At 34.3% G+C, this 24262-nt stretch overlaps 1 protein-coding gene and 1 pseudogene across 1 annotated transcript; both read left to right on the top strand.

The window, feature by feature from the left end:
- LOC109707337 (pullulanase 1, chloroplastic-like) lies at positions 5370–10374 on the top strand. The gene is given in 11 exon segments (XM_020228519.1): positions 5370–5484; positions 6307–6375; positions 6581–6637; positions 6978–7052; positions 7562–7650; positions 7780–7857; positions 8072–8085; positions 8088–8209; positions 9660–9769; positions 9872–9971; positions 10062–10374. Coding segments are annotated over 10 exon segments (828 nt in total). The 5' UTR covers positions 5370–5484; the 3' UTR covers positions 10176–10374.
- Positions 19249–23246, top strand: LOC109707336 (annotated as a pseudogene).

Below are 24262 nucleotides of genomic sequence, written 5' to 3'. Positions count from 1 at the left end.
CATTATATTTGCAAGTTTGAAAGTGCTTTCTCTCTCTCTCTCTTAATTTAATTTTTATTTAATATTCTCTTCTTTCGCTCCAAATAAGAGACATGACTTTCTTAAAAAAATTAAAATTTGTTCTAGTAATTATACATTTTTAAACTACATAATTTTTACTTTTTAAATTATGAGTAAAATATATTATATTTGAAAATTTGAAAGTTAAATATTGAACTACAAAATAAATGCATCAAATTTCAAAGTTGAATTGTGCAAGGATTTTTCATATATTGTACTCCAGAAATGAAATTAGTGACGGAGAAGTGTGCCTGCCTTTTCCTTGTTTTTGTCACCAATTATATGCTCTTTCTTTAAAATAATTACTTTTTTAATTAAATCCGTTTCCCTCTCTCTCATTAATTTTTAATTTAATGCTCATTTTTCTCTCTCCAAATAAAACACGTCCTTCTTAAAAATTTATTTTTGATTTTACTAAGTGTAAATTTTTTATTTAATGCTTTCCTTTCAATCTCTCTCTAAAAATTAATTTTTAAGACATGATTTTTCTCTCTCCTCTCCCTCTCTTCTATCGAGAAATATGCATATCTTTTCTTCTCTATGGCCAAGATATTTGTTCTCTCACATTAAATTCTTGATTTAATGCTTTCTTCTTTCTCATCAAATAAGGCACATGCCTTTTTTAAAAAATTAAATTTAAATTTAGTAATTATAATTTTTTATTATTGAAAGTTTAAAAATAAAAATTTAAGTCAAAAGTATATGGATCAAATTTCAAAGTCTGATATATATATTATATATATATATATAATATACTATAGTATATTATATATATATATATATATATATATATATATATATGCAGGAGCTATTCATATGTTTCACCCTGAAATTAATTAAAAACGACAACCATCATGGAGATCGAGCACAAGATGCTCTTTCTTCTTTTACTCATCCCCTTTTTCTCTTGTAGATTTCTCTTCTTCCGCTCTTTTCTCTTTTATTAGGATTTTTTTGACTCCTCACTTTCTCTTACTTTCTTTTTCTCTGCCTGCCCTATCCTTCCATCGTTCTTATCTCAACTTTCTCTGTCACATGCATCTACGAAAGTTGTTGAGCAGTACACCGCCGTCGCTTCGTATGGCAAAGAAGATTATTGCTAAATTTGACGACTCGCTTGGCGGCAGTGATGGAGTAGTTAATGGCATACAGGGCTGGGCTGCCACCTCCCACGCTAAAGAGGATTATCACCGAGGTGGATCCAAAGTTGATCCGGGCTCAACGGCGATGACGGAATGGTTTAGGGCATAGACGATCCTCGTGGGGGTCGATCTGGAGTTGACACTAGGCTTGATGGCTGCAACACAACGATTTATGTCATAGAAGGAAAGCAGCAGAGATAGTCCCATCCGCACGAGCGAACTTCAGGATAATCTGAAGCGCATGAATACAAATGGAGAGTTCGATCCTGCCTCAGGATGAACGCTGGCAGAATGCTTAACATTTCCCCAAGGGTGCCCTAAAGTTCCTCCACCAAATCGTTATGGTAAGAGATGTAAAGATTTAGAGTTTCGTGGTATGTATTGAATGAATCATGTATACCATCTAGCGCTAATATTCATCTCTCTTTGTTTCTTTCTCTATAAAATTTTTTCTCCTTTTGCTCTTTATGATACTCAACAATTGAGTTAACAATCATTTCAAGCTTTTTGATAGCTGTTTTTTTTGACACTTGCAAAGTTTTTTTTTCGTCACTTGCAAGTTTTATTTCTTGACGCCTAAAAGTTATTTGCCTACATGTATTGGTTAGAAATTTTTTACATTTTTTGGTAAATCGAAAAAACAATTATAATTTTATTCAACTATATATATATATATATATAGCAACTTTGTCATCTACTTGTTCTTATTGCCCGTCACCCTATCCTTGAGATCTGTGCTCATTTACTTGGTTTTGTAATGCACGATGAGATATGAGACCTGTTATAGTCTTTACAATATCTTTTTGATAGGACTAGCGTATCCCACCTGTAACGTCGAATATATCTTTGGTTTTCTGCTGTAAAATTTATTTATGAAGTTTGTTCTTTTGGAGTAATGTGCATGATCAACGTGGTCTAATGCAGCACAGCCATTTTATGACTTTTGTAATGGATAAATGTTATCCAAATATGATGCTTAAAGAAGTGCATTCTCTATTAATCAATGTTTCACTCGCTGTAACTGTGAATTGCTATCAGAACTTGCATTTTATAAAAGAGCTCTGAAATTCACCATCATAACTCTAAAGCCTTTTTTCGCAAACAACCATTTGAACTTACTATTTTAGTTATTAGGCTCCTTCAACTATAGTTATTAATTGTTTATCTGTTTTGATTGTGAATTATGCACGTAATCTTGTAAGCTTTTAAAATAGGGTTAGTTACACCAATAGTCCCTAACCTTTACACTATTTTTCAATTTGGTCCCCAAACCTTTTTTTTTTTTTGCAATCAAGTTCCTAAACTCTTGATTTCATTTCAATTAAGTCCCAGTCGTTAGATAACTGTTAAAATTGACGGAAAATGCCACGTCAGCACCATGTCAGTGCCACGGAGGCGCCATGTCAGTGCCACGGAGGCGTCGTGTCGGTGCCACGGTGGTGCTGTGTCAGCGGATTGCAAAAAAAAAAAGGGATTGGGGACCAAATTGAAAATCGGTGTAAATGTTGAGGACCAATGGTGTAATTAAACCCATTAAATTTATAAATTCAAAAAAAAATTTAATTTAAAGATTTAAAATTTGATATTGAATTCAAATTTTAATTAGAATTCAAATTCTGATTTTGTATTTAATTTTAAATTTTTAATTTTAAATTCAAATTCACATTTGGAATTCTAAATTCTAATTTAATTTCAAACTTCGATTTGAAATTTCAAATTCAAAATGTGAATTTGAATTCGAAGTTTAAATTCAAATTTATAATTGAAATCAAATCTTAAATTCAAATTTAAAATTTAAAATCAAAATTTTGAATATGATTTTAAATTTTAATTCAGATTTTAAATTTAAATTTTGTTTTCAAAACTTTCATTTTAAATGTAAATTGAAATATCAAAATCAAAATCAAAATTTTAAGTTTGAATTCAAAATTTGGATTCAATTAAAATTTTAAATTTAAAATTTGAATTTCAATTCAAAATTTCAATTCAGCTTTAAATTCAAATTCAAAATTCTAATTTCTCGTTAGTTTAAATTTTTAATTTTAATATTATTTTTGAATTTAAATTTAAAATTTTGAAAATTTTTTTTAGGGACTAAAATGAAAAACGTGCAAAATTAAGGGACCTAAATTGACATGTAAAAGATTGACAAATAGACGCTGACCTGGCGATTCCGTTAATTTTAACAATTATTTTAACGGTTGGAACGTAATTGTAATAAAATTAAGAGATTAGGGACTCAATTGCAAAAAAAAAAGTTGGGGAATACTGGTATAATTAACCATTTAAAATATTGAAAAGAAAATTATTTTTTCTCTTTGACGGGATGAATCGATCTAGCTTCATTTTTTGATTTCTATGTTAGACGATGGGGAAAAAGAATCGCGTTTTGAAGCTTTATATGATTATATTCAAAATACCGGCTTAAACGGTAATAAGGATTGCAATTCAAGTGAAGAGAGAGGCCTCTGTATTCAACTATTTGATAAAATTTAAGAAATCGAATTAATTTGCTAATGTTAAAGTTTCCAAGCGTTTGCAAAATAGCTAAATTTTTTTATTAGGTTAAAAGCATGTATTTGAAGCTAACCGACATTTAATTAATTTTGTTTGTTGCGAAACAATACGCATCGCTTAATTAATTAATAGCAAACGCATGCGTAACAATTATGTCATACTCAAACGCACAAGTTTATCTTCAGCAGGACTATGAAAATATTGATACATTTATTATCGTTAAGATGTAACTTAAATATAAAATTTGCTTGTTACTACCAAACTACGTCTATAAAATGGCAAGTGCTGCAATCCCAGAAGAGGCAGAGATAGGAGAGTAATAAATTATAGAGTAAGTGAAAAGGAAAAAAGAAAGGGAGGAATCGAGGAGGGGGATCAACTACTTACGAAGAGGATGACGACAACGAACAGGAGCGGGTGGTTAGCGGTGGCGGCTACAGGTAGTTCAACCCGGTAGGGGTCGAGGTCTTGCCGGTCATAACGGTTCGGTGCCGGACGAGGCCGACCGAGTAGTCGTGATCGGTGCGGTGGNTGGACCTGACGGTGGACTACATGTGCTACAAAGAGATGTACAACAGAATCGCCAAATTCAACCCCCCGGGTACGTCGGGCATCAGAAAGTGGGCTGCTGCCCTTGATGCCTGCGGCTTCCAGCGATACACCGGCGGCTGGTACCCTTTCGGCTTCCTTGAAGAGGACATGCGGATCACCGAACACGGTCCTAATGGCTAGCTGCTGTAAATGCCCGTACGCGAATCTTCTTCGACATGCATCTTGCTACAACATCTGTATCTATTACTACACTATATGCAAAACATCTGCATGCATCACCCCCACCTTTCTCATTCTGATTATTGAAACGAAAAAGTAATAAATGAATAGAGAATAAAGATTTTCTCTCTCTTATATTATTGATATGATCTCTGTGCACTCTCCCTGCTGTCGTGCAATTAAATAACAAAAGATTTATAATATAAAATTATTTAATTGGTAATTATACTAGTTATAATTTGATTCTTGTATGATTTACGAGAATAATAAATTAGTCAATTGCTAGAGTAGCATATATGTGAGCTTTGAGACCAGTTCGAAAACGGATTGAAGCCATGAACAAGATTCATAAATACTAAAAAAAAAAAGCGCTTGTAGAGGCGGTTGCTAAAAACGGGTTGTTTCTTAACCACTGGCAAAGCGGCCTCTAAGACGCTCTGTGAGCTCATTATCTTAAATATATAAATACAATAATCAAATAAATAAATAAATATTATATAATATATATATATATATATATATATATATGCTACTATACTATTAAGTCATTGGTGCTACCAAGTTTTTAGCCATTAGATTAAGAGATGTGTGGTTAGGATAATGTGGGCCTCCTAGGGTTGAGTGGGTGGTTGGTTGAATAGTATGATCTAACGAGTGAAAATGATCAAAAGAATAGATTTAACGGCGGAAAACTTGGTCGCACCAAGTGTTTCGTGCTATTAATAATATAGTAGCCGGACTCTATATATATATATATATATATATATATATATATATATATATAGAGTCCGTCTCCCGTACTTTCGAAAGTACGGGAGGCCCCGTGCTTGTAAGTTGTTTTCGATGATAGGATGTTCGATTCGACGATCGGCNAAAAAAATAGATCTCCTTTCTCCCCCCAACCTCCTCCTCCCAAGAAACCCTCTTCGATGGCTACTCCTCCAAGGCGACTTCGCTCCCTCCGCCGGCCGGCTGCTGCGCTCCTCCCACTCCGGTGCTCTTCCTACTTCTCAGGTGCGTCCCTCTCACCCTTCCCCTTCCCCTTCCCCTTCCCCTTCCCCGAGCTCGGGCCCCGCCTGGCCTGAGCTCCCCCTCGGTCAGCCTAGCCCAGCCCCCACCCCCCAGCCCTCAGCCCCCCCTTTCCCCGCACCCGCGCTCAAAAACCCTCCGTCCCTCCGCGCCCCCGCCGCAGCTCCCGCTCCGAAACCACCCGCTCCCTGCCCCTCCGCCCTGCTCTGTCTAGCCCTAGCACTCTCCCTGTGCCTGCTCCTGTGCAATTAATTGAACACCATTAATTGGAATGACTCACTTTGACTTTCGATCTGCTTCAATTTGGTTTCACTGTAATTTCACCGTACACACATGCTCACATAAATAACAAACTTAATTTAATTATACGGGTCAGTTTGGTTCATGCTATCTTTTTAAGATTTATAGTAATCTAATAGGAATAAAAAAAAATTATGATGGTGTCCGGCTAAACGCTCGACGAACTAGATCTTTTCCGCTTGCTTTTGCCGTAACACTTGGATTGTTTGCGGTATTGTATGTAAGATTAACGCTTGAGATCCTTTGGCTTATGTCTTAATTTATTTGCACGTTTTTAGTGCAGAAGAGCCCTCAACTTCTGCAGAAATTTCAGGATACATGCGCTAGTAACAAACTATTTCTAGTTCATTTTCTACAATTTTTTTGATTGACAGGTTGTAATCCTGTGAAGTCTCATGAGTTATTTCCTGTTTTTTCACATTTGCCATTTTTAACTTAGCCTATGACTATAACCATACTAGTGATCCTATTTATGTGTTATTAACAGATGAAAGGATCGGAAGTTCCGACTAATGATGGAATGCCAGTTGGGTATGCTTTGTCCCCCACGGAAACGGTAAGTCTAGCTATAGCTAATTCTTAAACAAAATTAGCATAACCTACTTCAATCTTGCATTAATTGATATAGTTTGTAAATTTAAACAGTCGACACTATACTTCATTTTGTTCGTTGGGTTTGTTTGGAAATTAACATATATAATGTTCACATCTTTTGATAACACAAGTCTCATGAGCAAAAGATGTTGGTGTATCATTTTCAGGTCAACTACGTGTCTGCTCATGACAATGAGACTTTGTTTGATATTGTCAGCTTGAAGGTACATTGATCTATTTTGAATACATCTTTCTTTGGTCATCTTTTTAAAAATGGTTGAAAGGCTTTGCTCTGTTTGTCTACGAATACTCTTCAAGATATTCCATAGTTAATTTCTTGTAGAGAAAAATTCAAAATAAAATATCTTTATGATGATGATCCCCAATTGCATTCTCCAAAAATTTCTTCTTGGTGTTCTTTAGCAATAAATTGTTGGTTCCGCACCATCAAATCCTGATATTTCACTTCTTTTTCATGTATGTGAGCAAAGATTTATATTGTCCTTTATACATCATATATGAAGTAAAAGCCCTTTCATCTTAAATTCTCTTTTTGTTATGCAGACTCCAGTGGAACTCACTGTAGATGACAGATGTAGGATTAATCATTTGGCCTCAAGCATCATAGCATTGTCCCAGGTTTGTCCCAATGCTTTTATCATGTCCTAGTCATTAGTTTGCAATTCTTTTTGTAATTAATTTTAGGTGTGCAGTTATACGCCTTGCTTATGGAGTTGTATAATTTTTTATCATCTATGGTTATTCTTCATAAAGATTAAGAGGAAACAGATACGTGCTTAATTTATATAAAGATTTGCCACTCTCACTGTAATTGCTCATAAGATATGCCGTCACTGTAATTTATAAGTTTTGTTGGAATGGGAACTAGTTTTTCTCCTTTTCAGAAATCATGCCTGCCATTGTAATGGGCCTTATGGCTCTTGTTAGAAAATCAGAAAACTAACTTATACAAGAAAGACCAGTGATATGCTCACTCTTTCTGGAGTAATCGCCAGCGGCGGTGAAATGACTAATTTTTGACTGTTGGAAGTTGAAATCGTTTTTCGAAAAGCACTCTGATTATCTACTGCTATTGCGAGGCCATCAGACTAATCAAATTTTGTTGCCTAATCACTTCATCTTCATAGGGAGTACCATTTTTCCATGCTGGTGATGAGATATTGCGGTCCAAATCACTTGATCGTGACTCGTATAACTCCGGTGATTGGTTTAACAGGTTGGTCATTAAACAACCTAAATGTAATGGTTTCCAAACGACCACATAGAAACATTACGAAAAGCTATTTTTCATATGAGCACATATTTCTTCATCTCTTTGTTCATTTTTCCCCCCATATTTGAAAAGGTTCGACTTCAGTTATGAAACAAACAACTGGGGTATCGGACTTCCGCCAAGAGAAAAGAATGAGAACAACTGGCCTTTGTATGTTTCTATCTTCCTCTTTTTGGATTCTATATCATTTCAATTGCAATGAGTTGATTTTATCTTTTGTATCCTACAGAATATATTAGTAGTTCATCTGGCAGTATACTTATATTAGTTCATTTTTTCGGTATATATTAACAAAGTGCTAGTATGTAACTTATTGGGCAGTTTGCAAGTTTCCTATTTTTATAATACTTAATAATAATTCCAGGATCAAACCACGGTTGGCCAACCATCCTTCAAGCCTGAGAAACGTCACATTCTTGCTGCACTTGATAATTTTGTCGACCTTTTGAAGATCAGATACTCCTAACCACTTTTTCGTTTGGGGACAGCAAATTGCATTCAGGTAGAATTTTATATTCTCAGCAAATTTTGTTTTTCATGTTTATTACTTCCAATTTTCAAATACGTTGTATCAGTTCAATATGGTTCAAATTGTTAGATGCTATATACTCAATCTTCAGTTTTGATTTCTTAAAACCAATTTATTCTAATTACCACTGAATGTGTTATTGTGCAATTAAACACTTTCATATTTGGAAAGCAACTCTGATTCTAGCCAAATTTGTTAAGAAGAAATTTGGCATTTGATAATATTGAAGGTTTAAGTCAGAATGAACCACTTTTCTTAATAATAAGTAAATATTCTATCAAATTCCTTCGTGTAACACAGTGAAGCTTACAACAAGGATTAAAGTGCCCATCGGCACAAGTCGTATCTATCGTGCCGTGTCGTGCTAGCAAGATATCGGCACAATACAGCTCTTGTGCCGATGGCACAATTCAAAATTCTCTATTTTTGAAATTAGTAAGTAATTTTCTAAATAAAGTTCAAAAGATTTGAAAAAAATATATAATAAATAATTGGCATAATTTGTTGCTAAAAAAAATAAATATTTCACGCTATTACGTGTCGGCACACATATTTTTTGTGATCGAACGCATTGGCACGGACCGACATGCATCGTGCCGTGCTGTGCTGGTAAGTTTCGGCATGATCCCGTGCCACGACACTTACATCCTTGGCTTACAGCAAATTGATGTGATAGATATATGGCCGCCTTTATAATAGATTTTATGCATTTTCCCTCAAAGAAAAATGGGTTAAATGTATATAGGTCCCTGCAAACACAGTGAATTGTAAATATATCCCTACAAAGTTCAACTTTCATATGTTGTCCATACAAAAATTCTAATGGTTTCAAATATGTTCCTTTGGTTTGCTACCGTTAGAGAGCTGTTTATATTTTAACAGCAAATAAGTGACATGCCAATTTTGCCATCACAAATATGTTTTTTCAAAAGCCACAACAGTATAATATAAGAGAGGTAATATTGTCAAGTTATCTCATAAACTAACCAGGGTTAAGTATTTTACCTATGGTTAACTAAAGTTTTCTAATGAATTCTAACGGTTGGGACATATTTGAAAACATTTTGACTTTTGCAGGGACAATACAGGAAAGTTGAATTTTGTAGGAATATATTTGCAATTCACTATGTTTGTAGGGACTTATATGCAATTAACCCAAGAAAAATTTGTCCCTTATAGCCTAAGTTTTGAAAATTGGACTTTAAATGCATGGGTCTAATCGATGAGATCAATGCAAATTGCATATTTGGAGGTCAAAATAATTGGCATCGTATACCTGATTCTCACCCTGTTGCAGTGCAATTTTGCCACTAGATTTAACTTCAAGGTGAACACTAACATAATATAGGGGTTTCATTAGCTTCGGTGTTTCACCTTATTTCTTTCTTAATTCCACATACTGATTCCCACCATTAATATGTAGGAACGAGTTCGATTCCATGACACAGGTTCGTCATGGGTCCATGGAGCAATCATTATGAGCATTGAAGATGGACATGATGGAAAACCAGGCATTACCCAATTAGATCCAATGTGAGTAGTATACGTTTGCTCATTCAATTTCTGGTTTCAATATTTTTGGTGGCAAATTTTTTAGTTTCATATAAATTAATCACAATCAATATTTTGCTTCAGCTACTCCTATATTGTAGTTGTCTTCAATGCATGCCCATCTGAAGTCTCTATAGAAGTTCCTGCGCTCAGGTCGAGACCACTTGAATTGCACCCTGTGCAGGTATTATTATTTGTATTTATTCGTCATTCGATTTGTGCACTATGCTTGGGAAGTCCTGCCATAATTTAATGTGAATCGAAACTGGCGCAGCTGAAATCGGTGGATGAGTTGGTAAAAAAATCAACGTATGAGGCGGTCGCCGGTCGCTTCACTGTTTCTCAGAGAACCACAGCAGTTTTTGTTGAAGTTCGGGGCACTCCTTAATGTATCAACTGGCGCTAGTGAGTATATTTTTCATAATCACATCTAAATGATGTATGAATAAAAGGCTAATAAGAATTAGGTCGGAAGAAGTTATCCGAACTATTCTAGTAGAATAAATTTGACTGCATAAACATAAACTCTGGAACAGGAATATCTCTATTAATTGTCCGAATAAATTTGTTTCTATATCTTCCCTTTATTCACTATGGGTTAGTATTTTTTTTTGTTTAATCAGTTAGAAATATCAAAGGGTAACTTCAATTAGTCCCTCCGCGATCTGGTGTGTAACTACCTGCCATTAGGAAGGAGTAGCGTAGTGTTATATTTCACCAACCACAAGGTGGTGAAGTGTAAACTACCAAGTAGTAAACTGCCATAATTTACCATCCTATGGTTTGTAAAAATTAATATTTTACTATGTTGTGGTTTGTGAATTGTTATACCTTGTTATCCTACTTAACGGCAGGTTCTTACAGTAAAACAAAATTAAAACTACGTAAAACCAAAGTAGAACAGTTTAAGCAAAACAATGGTAAAGGAAAAAATGCAATCAACCACAATGGAACTAATTGCAGTTTATCGGAAATCAAATTAGGTTGTATTATTGCTTGTTTTGGTTGCTATTATATTTACTAGCAATAGATATATCTACTTTCTTGTGTATTTGCCAAGTGGAAAATGTTGTGAGTGTCTGAGGGAATTTGCCTTGATGTTGGAAATATTACAATATTTATTGGATGTGTAGGGTTGGTATAAGCAATTTTGTCTAAATTAAAGCTAAATTATTTGATTTCATCATAATTGTGACGTAATCTCATATTGAATAGAGAAGGGATTGTATTTATGTATAGAAGGATTAAGTACTTTAATACTGACAACTTAGGCGTTTTGGGCCAGTGATTTGAGCTTAACAAATTGCTAGGACTGGTAGATTAGGATGTTACAATGATATATGGTTCTTTGTTATTGATTTGTTTCAGACCTAGCTTTAAGGCAATATAAATTTTATAAATTTTATACCACATTCTTTCATGGGTCAACATTTTTTCACTAATCTTATAATTTTTTTTAAGGAAAATTAAGGGTTTTCAAATCCTAAACCTTATTTGTGCGCTCAAAAAGTAGATATAAATTTTACACTATTCATCCACCAACATTCATAGGTCAACATTTTCTCATTAATCTTATAATTTTTTTTTTTAAAAAAAAACTTATAATGGAAAAAAAGGCTTGTAGACCCTAGGATGTGTTGGTGTAAGATTTATGCCATATTTTCCTATGTATATTTTGGATGATGCTTCAAATTTGGTTCATGGATGAATTGATTTGTTATTGCTCGTACGGGATGAGGAGTTTTATTTCCAAATTGCACTAAATGATAGGAGAACCCTTAAGTTATCCATGGCCATCTTATTTTTTGTGTACTTAAAAGAAGCATGTAATATTTTGTAGACAAGGAGTATTAGATCCTATTTGGATGCATGAGTATCTTTTATTTTAAGCATATCGTATTAATTTAGTAAAATGGTTTATAATATATGATAGTTGAAGAATGTGATCAAATTTCTATATGAGTGCACTACAGGGTTTTTTTCCTCGAAAAGAAAATGTGTAAATGAAATATCATATACGGCATTCAAATCATTTTTAAAAAATTTAAAAAATTACATCACATGTGAAATATGATATTTTATTAAATAGGATGTATCCAACGCAGTGTAAACCATGAATATATTCTATTTTGAATGGGCCTTCCGATAAAGTGTTCTAATAATGTGAAACATGTTTTCTTTATATTTTTTTCTCTCACGAAGTGTGCTCGTCTCTTTTACTTTAATTTTTTATTTAATGTTCATACCATTTCTCTCTCCTCTTTCTCTCACTGAGAAATATATATGCCTCTTTCCTCTCTCTCTCTCAATTTATTTTTTAAATTTAATGCTCTCTTTTTTTTTCCTTTCTGCAAACAAAAGATATGATTTTTTTAAAAAAAATTAATTTTGAATTTAGTATACATTCCCTCTCTCGCTTTAATTTTTATTTAATGTTCTATTCTCTCTTTAAATAAGAGACACTTTTTCTTCTCTCCTCTCTCCTCTCTTTCTCTCTAAATAAAAGATATGCCTTTTTTTTTTCTCTTCTCTCTCCCTCTCACCGAGGAATGTGGATTCCTCTTTGCATTCTGTATGATCAAATTATGTGCACTTTCTCTTAGAAAAGTAAAAATAAATTATTTTTAAAAGTGTATAGCNGTGTGTGTGTGTGTGTGTGTGTGTGTGTGTTAGCCTACTAAGTAGGGTGATTGACAAAGAGAACATATAAGAAGCAACGTGAGCAACTTTTTCTTATATTTTCTCTCTAAGAAAGATAGTTAATTATGACTCAATCTGAGAAACCAAAATCTTAAATTTTGAAAATCGAATTCATACGTTAGAAATTTTTCCTCTTATATAGCTTTGCAAGTTGTAAGATTGTCTCAGTTCTCAAGTTGGGAAAATATCAAGAGTTTATTTATAGCTTTTTTAACTTTGGCTTTTCACCAATTTTGTTTTAATCCAATGTGCTGATTGGTTGTGTGAAGAGCCTTTTTTTTTTCCATATCCATGACCTCAGCTTAAATTTATTTCCAATATTTTTGGGTCCCGTTTTCTATTTCCTTTTTCATTGTTGCTTAGCTCACAGATTCTTTTGTGATACAAATTAGAAATTAAATGTCACTAAAAGCACAACATTATTTAGCACACGGCTAGAAGTGAGCTAGCTTTATGTATGTGATGCCTACCATGCCTATAATTAGGGGTGTGAACGAGCCGAACACTAGTAAGGTGGGGTTGGCTTGTGTTCGGCTCGTTTTCTGGCTCGTTAAAGTATCGAGCCGAAAAATTCAGCTCATGTTCGGCTCATTTATTAACGAGCCGAACAAGAGCTGGCTCATGAACAACAAGTTAAAAGAATTAGAAAGGATACATATAGGAAATAAATTTATAAGATCTTATACATTAAACTTTGATTTAATAGTTGAAACTTTACATATAAATGAGTTTTTTTATAATTAAGCTTGCATTTATATTTTTATTTTGCTAAAAATTAAATAATAAAAATATATTATATATAATTATTTATTTATTTATAAAAATATAAATTAAATAAATTATATAAATATAAAATATATGTATTCGGGCTGTTATCGAGCCGAACACGATCGAGCTGACCCCAGCTCATGTTCGGCTCGTTTATTAAACGAGCTGAAAAATCCAATTCATATTCGGCTCGCGAATAACGAGCTGGATTGCCACCCCTAGCTGCAGCACAACAGTTTATGTCATAGAAGGAAAGAAGCAGAGATAGCCCCAACCGCACGAGTGAACTCCAGGCTAATCTGAAGCGCATAGATACAAATGAAGAGTTCGATCCTGGCTCAGGATGAACGCTGGCAGCATGCTTAACATTTCCCCATGGGTGCCCTAAAGTTCCTCCACCAAATCGTTATGGTAAGAGATGTAAAGATTTAGAGTTTCAAGGTAAGTATTGAATGAATCATGTTTACCATCTAGCGCTAATGTTCATCTCTCTTTGTTTCTCTCTATAAAAATTTTTCTCCTTTTGCTTTTTATGATACTCAACGATTGAGTCAACAATCATTTCAAGCTTTTTGATAGCTATGTTTTTTTTTACACTTGCAAAGTTTTTTTTCCATCACTTGCAAGCTTTATTCCTTGACGCCTATAAAAGTTTTTTGCCTACATGTATTGATTAGAAATTTTTTACATTTTTTGGTAAATCGAAAAAAAAATTGTAATTTTATTCAACTATATATATAGCAACTTTGTCATCTACTTGTTCTTATTGTCCCTCACCCTGTCCTTGAGATCCGTGCTCATTTACTTGGTTTTGTAATGCACGATGAGATATGAGACCTGTTATAGTCTTTACAATATCTTTTTGATAGGACTGGCGTATCCCACCTGTAACGTCGAATATATCTTTGGTTTTCTGCTGTAAAATTTATTTATGAAGTTTGTTCTTTTGGAGTAACATGCTGATGTCATGTGCATGATCAACGTGGTCTAATGCAGCACAGGCATTTTATGACTTTTGTAATGGATAAATGTTAACCAAATATGATGCTTAAAGAAGTGCATTCTCTATTAATCAATGTTTCACTCGCTGTAACTGTGAATTGCTATCAGAACTTGCATTTTATAAAAGAGCTCTGAAATTCACCATCATAACTCTAAAGCCTTTTTCGCAAACAAGCATTTGAACTTACTACTTTAGTTATTAGGCTCCTTCAACTATAGTTATTAATTGTTTATCTATTTTGATTGTGAATTATGCACGTAATCTTGTAAGCTTTTAAAATAGGGTTAGTTACACCAATAGTCCCTAACCTTTACAGTATTTTTCAATTTGCTCCCCAACCTTTTTTTTTTTTGCAATCAAGTTTCTAAACTCTTGATTTCATTTCAATTAAGTCCCAGCCGTTAGATAGCTGTTAAAATTGACGGAAAATGCCATGTCAGCACCATCTCAGTGCCACGGAGGGGCCATGTCAATGCCACGGAGGTGTCGTGTCAGCGCCACGGTGGCGCTGTGTCAGTGGATTGCAAAAAAAAAAATGGTTGGGGACCAAATTGAAAATCGGTGCAAATGTTGAGGACCAATGACGTAATTAAACCCATTAAATTTATAAATTCAAAAAAAAATTCATTTAAGATTTAAATTTTGATATTGAATTCAAATTTTAATTAGAATTCAAATTTCGATTTTGTATTTAATTTTAAATTTTAAATTTTAAATTTTAAATTCAAATTCACATTTGGAATTCTAAATTCTAATTTAATTTCAAACTTCGATTTGAAATTTTAAATTCAAAATGTGAATTTGAATTCGAAGTTAAAATTCAAATTTAGAATTGAAATCAAATCTTAAATTCAAATTTAAAATTTAAAATCAAAATTTTGAATATGATTTTAAATTTTAATTCAGATTTTAAATTTAAATTTTGTTTTCAAAACTTTCATTTTAAATGTAAATTGAAATATCAAAATCAAAATCAAAATTTTAAGTTTGAATTCAAAATTTGGATTCAATTAAAAATTTAAATTTAAAATTTGAATTTCAATTCAAAATTTTAATTCAGCTTTAAATTCAAATTCAAAATTCTAATTTCTCGTTAGTTTAAAATTTTAATTTTAATATTATTTTTGAATTTAAATTTAAAGTTTTGAAATTTTTTTTAGGGACTGAAATGAAAAACATGCAAAATTTAGAGACCTAAATTGACATGTAAAAGATCGACAAATAGACGCTGACGTGGCGATTCCGTTAATTTTAACAGTTGTTTTAAGGGTTGGAATGTAATTGTAATAAAATCAAGAGATTATGGACTCAATTGTAAAAAAAAGAGGTTGGGGAATACCGGTGTAATTAACCCTTTAAAATATTGAAAAGAAAATTATTTTTTCTCTTTGACGGGATGAATCGATCTAGCTTCATTTTTTGATTTCTATGTTAGACCATGGGGAAAAAGAATCGCGTTTTGAAGCTTTATATGATTATATTCAAAATACCGGCTTAAACGGTAATGAGGATTGCAATTCAAGTGAAGAGAGAGGCCTCTGTATTCAACTATTTGATAAAATTTAAGAAACCGAATTAATTTGCTAATGTTAAAGTTTCCAAGCGTTTGCAAAAGAGCTAAATTTTTTTATTGGGTTAAAAGCATGTATTTGAAGCTAACCGACATTTAATTAATTTTGTTTGTTGCGAAACAATATGCATCGCTTAATTAATTAATAGCAAACGCATGCATAACAATTATGTCATACTCAAACGCTCAAATTTATCTTCAGCAGGTCTATGAAAATATTGGTACATTTATTGTCGTTAGATGTAACTTAAATATAAAACTTGCTTGTTACTATCAAACTGCGTCTATAAAATAGCATGTGCCGCAATCCCAGAAGTGGCAGAGAGAGGAGAGTAATAAATTATAGAGTAAGTGAAAAGGAAAAAAGAAAGGGAGGGATTGAGGAGGGGGATCAACTACTTACGAAGAGGATGACGACAACGAACAGGAGAGGGTGGTTAGCGGTGGCGGCGGTGGCGTGGCTAGTGCTGATGAGCCAGCCGGAGCAGGCCGTGGCTTGGCAATACTGGCCGTTCTGGAGCTGGGGATGGCCCAACTTGATGGACATGACGGTGGACTACATGTGCTACAAAGAGATGTACAACAGAATCGGCAAATTCAATCCCCCGGGTACGTGGGGCATCAAAAAGTTCGCCGCTGCCCTCGATGCCTGCGGCTTCGAGCGATACACTCTCGGCTGGTACCCTTTCGGCTTCCTCGAAGAGGACATGCGGATCACCGAACACGGTCCTAATGGCTAGCTGCTGCAAATGCCCGTACGCGAATCTTCTTCGACATGCATCTTGCTACAACATCTGTATCTATTACTACACTACATGTAAAACATCTGCATGCATCACCCCCACCGTTCTCATTCTGATTATGGAAACGAAAAAGTAATAAATGAATAGAGAATAAATATTCTCTCTCTCTTATATTATTAATATGATCTCTTTGCACTCTCCATGCTCCCGTGCAATTAAATAATAAAAGATTTATAATATAAAATTATTTAATTGGTAATTATACTAGTTATAATAAAATTAGTCAATTGCTGGAGTGGCATATATGTGAGCTTTGAGACCAGTTCGAAAACGGATTGAAGCTATGAATAAGATTCATAAATACTAAAAAAAAAAGCGCTTGTAGAGGTGGTTGCTAAGAGACGGTTGTTCTAACACCTCAAAACGCCTCTAAGCTCTGTGAGCTCTGCATCTTAAAATAAATAAATAAATAAATAAATAAATAAATATATATATAGAGTCCGGCTACTATGTTATTAATAGCACGTAACACTTGGTGCTACCAAGTTTTCTGCCGTTAGATTTATTCTTTTGATCGTTTTCCCTCGTTAGATCATACTATTCAACCAACCAGACAACCACCCACTCAATCCTAGGGGACCCACATCATCCTAACCACACGTCTCTTAATCTAATGGCCAAAAACTTGATAACACCAATGACTTGCTGCTATTAATAATATAGTAGCCTAGTTTTATATATATATATATATATATATATATATATATATATATATANCCCAACACTGAAAACGATTTGAAAGCACGGAAGGCTCCGTACTTCCAGAAACATACCAGCTCACTATATATATATATATATATATATAATTTTTTCCCCTCCGCCTCTCCCCAAAATACTCTTATCCCTCTCAAAAAATAGATCTCCTTCCTCCCCCCAACCTCCTCCTCCTTAGGGGTGGCAATTCAACTCGCTGTTCGCGAGTCAGCTCGTGTTCGGCTCGAAATGAGCTCGAGATCGAATCGATCGTTTAGTAAACGAGCCGAACACGAGTTCGGCTCGTTTATTAAACGAGCTGAACACGAGCTGGGGTCAGCTCGCTCGTGTTCGGCTCAATAACAACTCGAATACATATATTTTATATTTATATAATTTATTTAATTTATATTTATATATAAATAAATAATTATATATATAATATATATTTTAATTATTTAATTTTTAGCAAAATAAAAATATAAAGGTGAGCTCAATTATAAAAAAACTCATTTATATGTAAAATTTCAACTATTAGATCAAAGTCTAATAGATAAGATTTTACAAATTTATTTTTTATATATTTTTAATCTAATTTTTTTAACTTATTGTTCGTTGGTCAGCTCGTGAGTTAGCTCATGTTCGGCCCGTTTATTAACCATGCCGAGTACGAGCTGAATTTTTAACGAGCCGGCTGGTGTTCGGCTCGTTTATTAGATGAGTCGAACACGAGCCGACCCAGCTCGCTCGTGTTCGGCTCGTTTACACCCCTACTCCTCCCGAGAAACCCTCTTCGATGGCTACTCCTCCAAGGCGACTTCGCTCCCTCCGCCGGCCGGCTGCTGCGCTCCTCCCACTCCGGTGCTCTTCCTACTTCTCAGGTGCGTCCCTCTCACCCTTCCCCTTCCCCTTCCCCTTCCCCTTCCCCGAGCTCGGGCCCCGCCTGGCCTGAGCTCCCCCTCGGTCAGCCTAGCCCAGCCCCCACCCCCCAGCCCTCAGCCCCCCCTTTCCCCGCACCCGCGCTCAAAAACCCTCCGTCCCTCCGCGCCCCCGCCGCAGCTCCCGCTCCGAAACCACCCGCTCCCTGGCCCTCCGCTCTGCTCTGTCTAGCCCTAGCACTCTCCCTGTGCCTGCTCCTGTGCAATTAATTGAACTATTATTTGGAATGACTCACTTTGATTTTCGATCTGGAACTGTAATTTCACTGTATACACATGCTCACATAAATAACAAATTTAATTTAATTATACGGGTCGGTTTGGTTTGCTATCTTTTTAAGATTTCTAGTAATCTAATAGGAATGAAAAAAAAAAAATGATGGTGTCCGGCTAAACGCTCGACGAACTAGATCTTTTCCGCTTGCTTTTGCCGTAACACTTGGATTGTTTGCGGTATTGTATGTAAGATTAACGCTTGAGATCCTTTGGCTTATGTCTTAATTTATTTGCACGTTATTAGTGCAGATGAGCCCTCAACTTCTGCAGAAATTTCAGGATACATGCTAGTAACAAATCAAAGTCATGTGTGGTTTGGTGTAAAGCTAAGAGGTGCTGGAGGTTTGTACATAGGAGTAGCAGTAGTGGTGCATCGGATGCATTAAGAACCAAGCCGAGCCATACATTGGAGTGGGAGAGCCGAGCTCTGTCTAGCTCTAGCGCTGTGCGTGATGTGTGCTTCTGTGCAATTAATTGAACGTACGGCATTAGTTGGATTGAGCTTATTTTGGACTTTGGATCTTTTTCGAGATTTGTTTTCACTGTAATTTCACCGTACACTTATGCTCAGATAAATAACAAACTTAATTTACTATTACTTCGGGTCAGTTTGGTTCATGCTATCTTTTTAAGCATTTATAGTATTCTGATATGACTTTATTTTTCTTTTTTTTGTGTCTCTTTTGATATTTTCGCATCCGACGAACTAGATCTTTTCCGCTTGCTTTTGCCGTAACACTTGGATTGTTTGCGGTATTGTATGTAAGATTAACGCTTGAGATCCTTTGGCTTATGTCTTAATTTATTTGCACGTTTTTAGTGCAGAAGAGCCCTCAACTTCTGCAGAAATTTCAGGATACATGCGCTAGTAACAAACTATTTCTAGTTCATTTTCTACAATTTTTTTGATTGACAGGTTGTAATCCTGTGAAGTCTCATGAGTTATTTCCTGTTTTTTCACATTTGCCATTTTTAACTTAGCCTATGACTATAACCATACTAGTGATCCTATTTATGTGTTATTAACAGATGAAAGGATCGGAAGTTCTGACTAATGATGGAATGCCAGTTGGGTATGCTTTGTCCCCCGCGGAAACGGTAAGTCTAGCTATAGGTAATTCTTAAACAAAATTAGCATAACCTACTTCAATCTTGCATTAATTGATATAGTTTGTAAATTTAAACAGTCGACGCTATACTTCATTTTGTTCGTTGGGTTTGTTTGGAAATTAACTTATATAATGTTCACATCTTTTGATAACACAAGTCTCATGAGCAAAAGATGTTGGTGTATCATTTTCAGGTCAACTACGTGTCTGCTCATGACAATGAGACTTTGTTTGATATTGTCAGCTTGAAGGTACATTGATCTATTTTGAATACATCTTTCTTTGGTCATCTTTTTAAAAATGGTTGAAAGGCTTTGCTCTGTTTTGTCTACGAATACTCTTCAAGATATTTCATAGTTAATTTCTTGTCTAGAAAAATTCAAAATAAAATATCTTTATGATGATGATCCCCAATTGCATTCTCCAAAAATTTCTTCTTGGTGTTCTTTAGCAATAAATTGTTGGTTCTGCACCATCAAATCCTGATATTTCACTTCTTTTTCATGTATGTGAGCAAAGATTTATCTTGTCCTTTATACATCATATATGAAGTAAAAGCCCTTTCATCTTAAATTCTCTTTTTGTTGTGCAGACTCCAGTGGAACTCACTGTAGATGACAGATGTAGGATTAATCATTTGGCCTCAAGCATCATAGCATTGTCCCAGGTTTGTCCCAATGCTTTTATCATGTCCTAGTCATTAGTTTGCAATTCTTTTTGTAATTAATTTTAGGTGTGCAGTTATACGCCTTGCTTATGGAGTTGTATAATTTTTTATCGTCTATGGTTATTCTTCATAAAGATTAAGAGGAAACAGATATGTGCTTAATTTATATAAAGATTTGCCACTCTCACTGTAATTGCTCATAAGATATGCCGTCACTGTAATTTATAAGTTTTGTTGGAATGGGAACTAGTTTTTCTCCTTTTCAGAAATCATGCCTGCCATTGTAATGGGCCTTATAGCTCTTGTTAGAAAATTAGAAAACTAACTTATACAAGAAAGACCAGTGATATGCTCACTCTTTCTGGAGTAATCGCCAGCGGCGGTGAAATGACTAATTTTTGACTGTTGGAAGTTGAAATTGTTTTTTCAAAAGCACTCTGATTATCTACTGCTATTGCGCCGCCATCATGAGGCCATCAGACTAATCAAATTTTGTTGTCTAATCACTTCATCTTCATAGGGAGTACCATTTTTCCATGCTGGTGATGAGATATTGCGGTCCAAATCACTTGATCGTGTCTTGTATAACTCCGGTAGTCCGGTGATTGGTTTAACAGGTTGGTCATTAAACAAGATAAATGTAATGGTTTCCAAACGACCACATAGAAACATTACGAAAAGCTATTTTTCATATGAGCACATATTTCTTCATCTCTTTGTTCATTTTTCTCCCCATGTTTGAAAAGGCTCGACATCAGTTACGAAACAAACAACTGGGGTGTTGGACTTCCGCTAAGAGAAAAGAATGAGAACAACTGGCCTCTGTATGTTTCTATCTCCCTTTTGTTGGATTCTATATCATTTCAATTGCAATGAGCTGATTTTATCTTTTGTATCCTACAGAATATATTATTAGTTCATCTGGCAGTATACTTATATTAGTTCATTTTTTCGGTATATATTAACAAAGTGCTAGTATGTAACTTATTGGGCAGTTTGCAAGTTTCCTATTTTTATAATATTTAATAATAATTCCAGGATCAAACCACGGTTGGCCAATCCATCCTTCAAGCCTGAGAAACGTCACATTCTTGCTGCACTTAATAATTTTGTCGATCTTTTGAAGATCAGATATTCCTCACCACTTTTTCGTTTGGAGACAACAAATAGCATTCAGGTAGAATTTTATATTCTCAGCAATTTTTTTTTTCATGTTTTTTACTTCCAATTTTCAAATACGTTGTATCAGTTCAATATGGTTCCAATTTTTCTTGGGTTAATTGCATATAGGTCTCTACAAACATAGTAAATTGCAAATATATATCCTTTCAAAGCTCAACTTTTATATGTTGTTTCTACAAAAATTCTAATGGTTTCAAATATGTCTGTCTGGTTTGTTACTGTTAGAGAACTGTTTATATTTTAACAGCAAATAAGTAATATGCCAATTTTGCCATCACAAATATGTTCTTCCAAAAGCCACAATAGTATAATATAAGAGGGGTGCCAATGTCAAGTTATCTCATAAACTAATCAGGGTTAAGTATTTTACCTATGGTTAACTAAAGTTTTCTAACGGCAGGGACATTTGAAAACATTTTGACTTTTGCAGGGACAATACATGAAAGTTGAACTTTGTAGGGATATATTTGCAATTTACTATGTTTGTAGGGACCTATATGCAATTAACCCAAGAAAAATTTGTCCCTTATAGCCTAAGTTTTGAAAATTGGACTTTAAATGCATGGGTCTTATTGATGAGATCAATGCAAATTGCATATTCGGAGGTCAAAATAATTGGCATAACATACGAAACATTCGTATACCTGATTCTCACCCTGTTGCAGTGCAATTTTGCCACTAGATTTAACTTGAAGCTGAACACTAACATAATATAGGGCTTTCATTAGCTCGAGTGTTTCTCCTTTTTTTCTTTCTTATTTCCACATACCGATTCCCATCATTAATATGTAGGAACGAGTTCGATTCCATAACACAGGTCCGTCATGGGTCCGTGGAGCAATCATTATGAGCATTGAAGATGGACATGATGGAAAACCAGGCATCACCCAATTAGATCCAATGTGAGTAGTACACGTTTGCTCATTCAATTTCTGGTTTCAATATTTTTGGTGGCAAATTATTAAGTTTCATATAAATTAATCACAATCAATATTTTGCTTCAGCTACTCCTATATTGTAGTTGTCTTCAATGCATGCCCATCTGAAGTCTCTATAGAAGTTCCTGCGCTCAGGTCGAGAGCACTTGAATTGCACCCTGTGCAGGTATTATTATTTGTATTTATTCGTCATTCGATTTGTGCACTATGCTTGGGAAGTCCTGCGATAATTTAATGTGAATCGAAACTGGCGCAGCTGAAATCGGTGGATGAATTGGTCAAAAAATCAACGTATGAGGCAGTCGCCGGTCGCTTCACTGTTCCTCAGAGAACCACAGCAGTTTTTGTTGAAGTTCGGGGCACTCCTTAATGTATCAACTGGCGCTAGTGAGTATATTTTACATAATCACATCTAAATGATGTATGAATAAAAGGCTAATAAGAATTAGGTCGGAAGAAGTTATCCGAACTATTCTAGTAGAATAAATTTGACTGCATAAACATAAACTCTGGAACAGGAATATCTCTATTAATTGTCCGAATAAATTTCTTTCTATATCTTCCCTTTATTCACTATGGGTCAGTATTTTTTTTTGTTTAATCAGTTAGAAATATCAAAGGGTAACTTCAATTAGTCTCTCTGCGATCTGGCGCCTAACTACCTGCCATTAGGAAGGAGTAGCGTAGTGTTATATTTCACCAACCACAAGGTGGTACAGTGTAAACTACGAAGTAGTAAACTGGCATAATTTACCATCCTTTGGTTTGTAAAAATTAATATTTGACTATGTTGTGGTTTGTGAATTGTTATACTTTGTTATCGTACTTAACGGCAGGTTCTTACAGTAAAATAAAATTAATTCTACGTAAAACCAAAGTAGAACAGTTTAAGCAAAACAATGGTAAAGGAAAAAATGCAATCAACCACAATGGAACTAATTACAGTTTATCGGAAATCAAATTTGGTTATCTTATTGCTTGTTTTGGTTGCTATTATATTTACTAGCAATAGATATATCTACTTTCTTGTGTATTTGCCAAGTTGGAAATGTTGTGAAAGTGTCAGAGGGAATTTGCCTTAATGTTGGAAATATTACAACATTTATTGGATGTGTAGGGTTGGTATAAGCAATTTTATCTAAATTAAAGATAAATTATTTGATTCCATCATAATTGTGACATCTTAGTAATCTCATATTGAATAGAGAAGGGATTGTATTTATGTATAGAAGGATTAAATACTTTAATACTGATAACTTAGGCGTTTTGGGTCAGTGATTTGAGCTTAACAAATTGCTAGGACTGGTAGATTAGGATGTTACAATGATATATGGTTCTTTGTTATTGATTTGTTTCAGACCTAGCTTTAAGGCAATATAAATTTTATAAATTTTATACCACATTCTTTCATGGGTCAACATTTTTTCACTAATCTTATAATTTTTTTTAAAGAAAATTAAGGGTTTTCAAATCCTAAACCTTATTTGTGCGCTCCAAAAGTAAATATAAATTTTACACTATTCATCCACCAACATTCATAGGTCAACATTTTCTCATTAATCTTATAATTTTTTTTAAAAAAAAAACTTATAATGGAAAAAAAGGCTTGTAGACCCTAGGATGTGTTGGTGTAAGATTTATGCCATATTTTCCGATGTTTATTTTGGATGATGCTTCAAATTTGGTTTATGGATGAATTGATTTGTAATTGCTGGTACAGGATGGAGTTTTATTTCCAAATTGCACTAAATGATAGGTGAACCCTTAAGTTTCCTTTGGATCCATGTCCATCTTATTTTTTATATATATTTTTCTATGTTCTTAAAAG

Source organism: Ananas comosus, linkage group 3 (genome assembly GCF_001540865.1).
Source record: "Ananas comosus cultivar F153 linkage group 3, ASM154086v1, whole genome shotgun sequence".
Lineage (NCBI taxonomy): Eukaryota > Viridiplantae > Streptophyta > Magnoliopsida > Poales > Bromeliaceae > Ananas > Ananas comosus.
The sequence above is the reverse complement of the archived record's forward strand: the minus strand, read 5'-3'. Positions and strand labels throughout refer to the sequence as shown.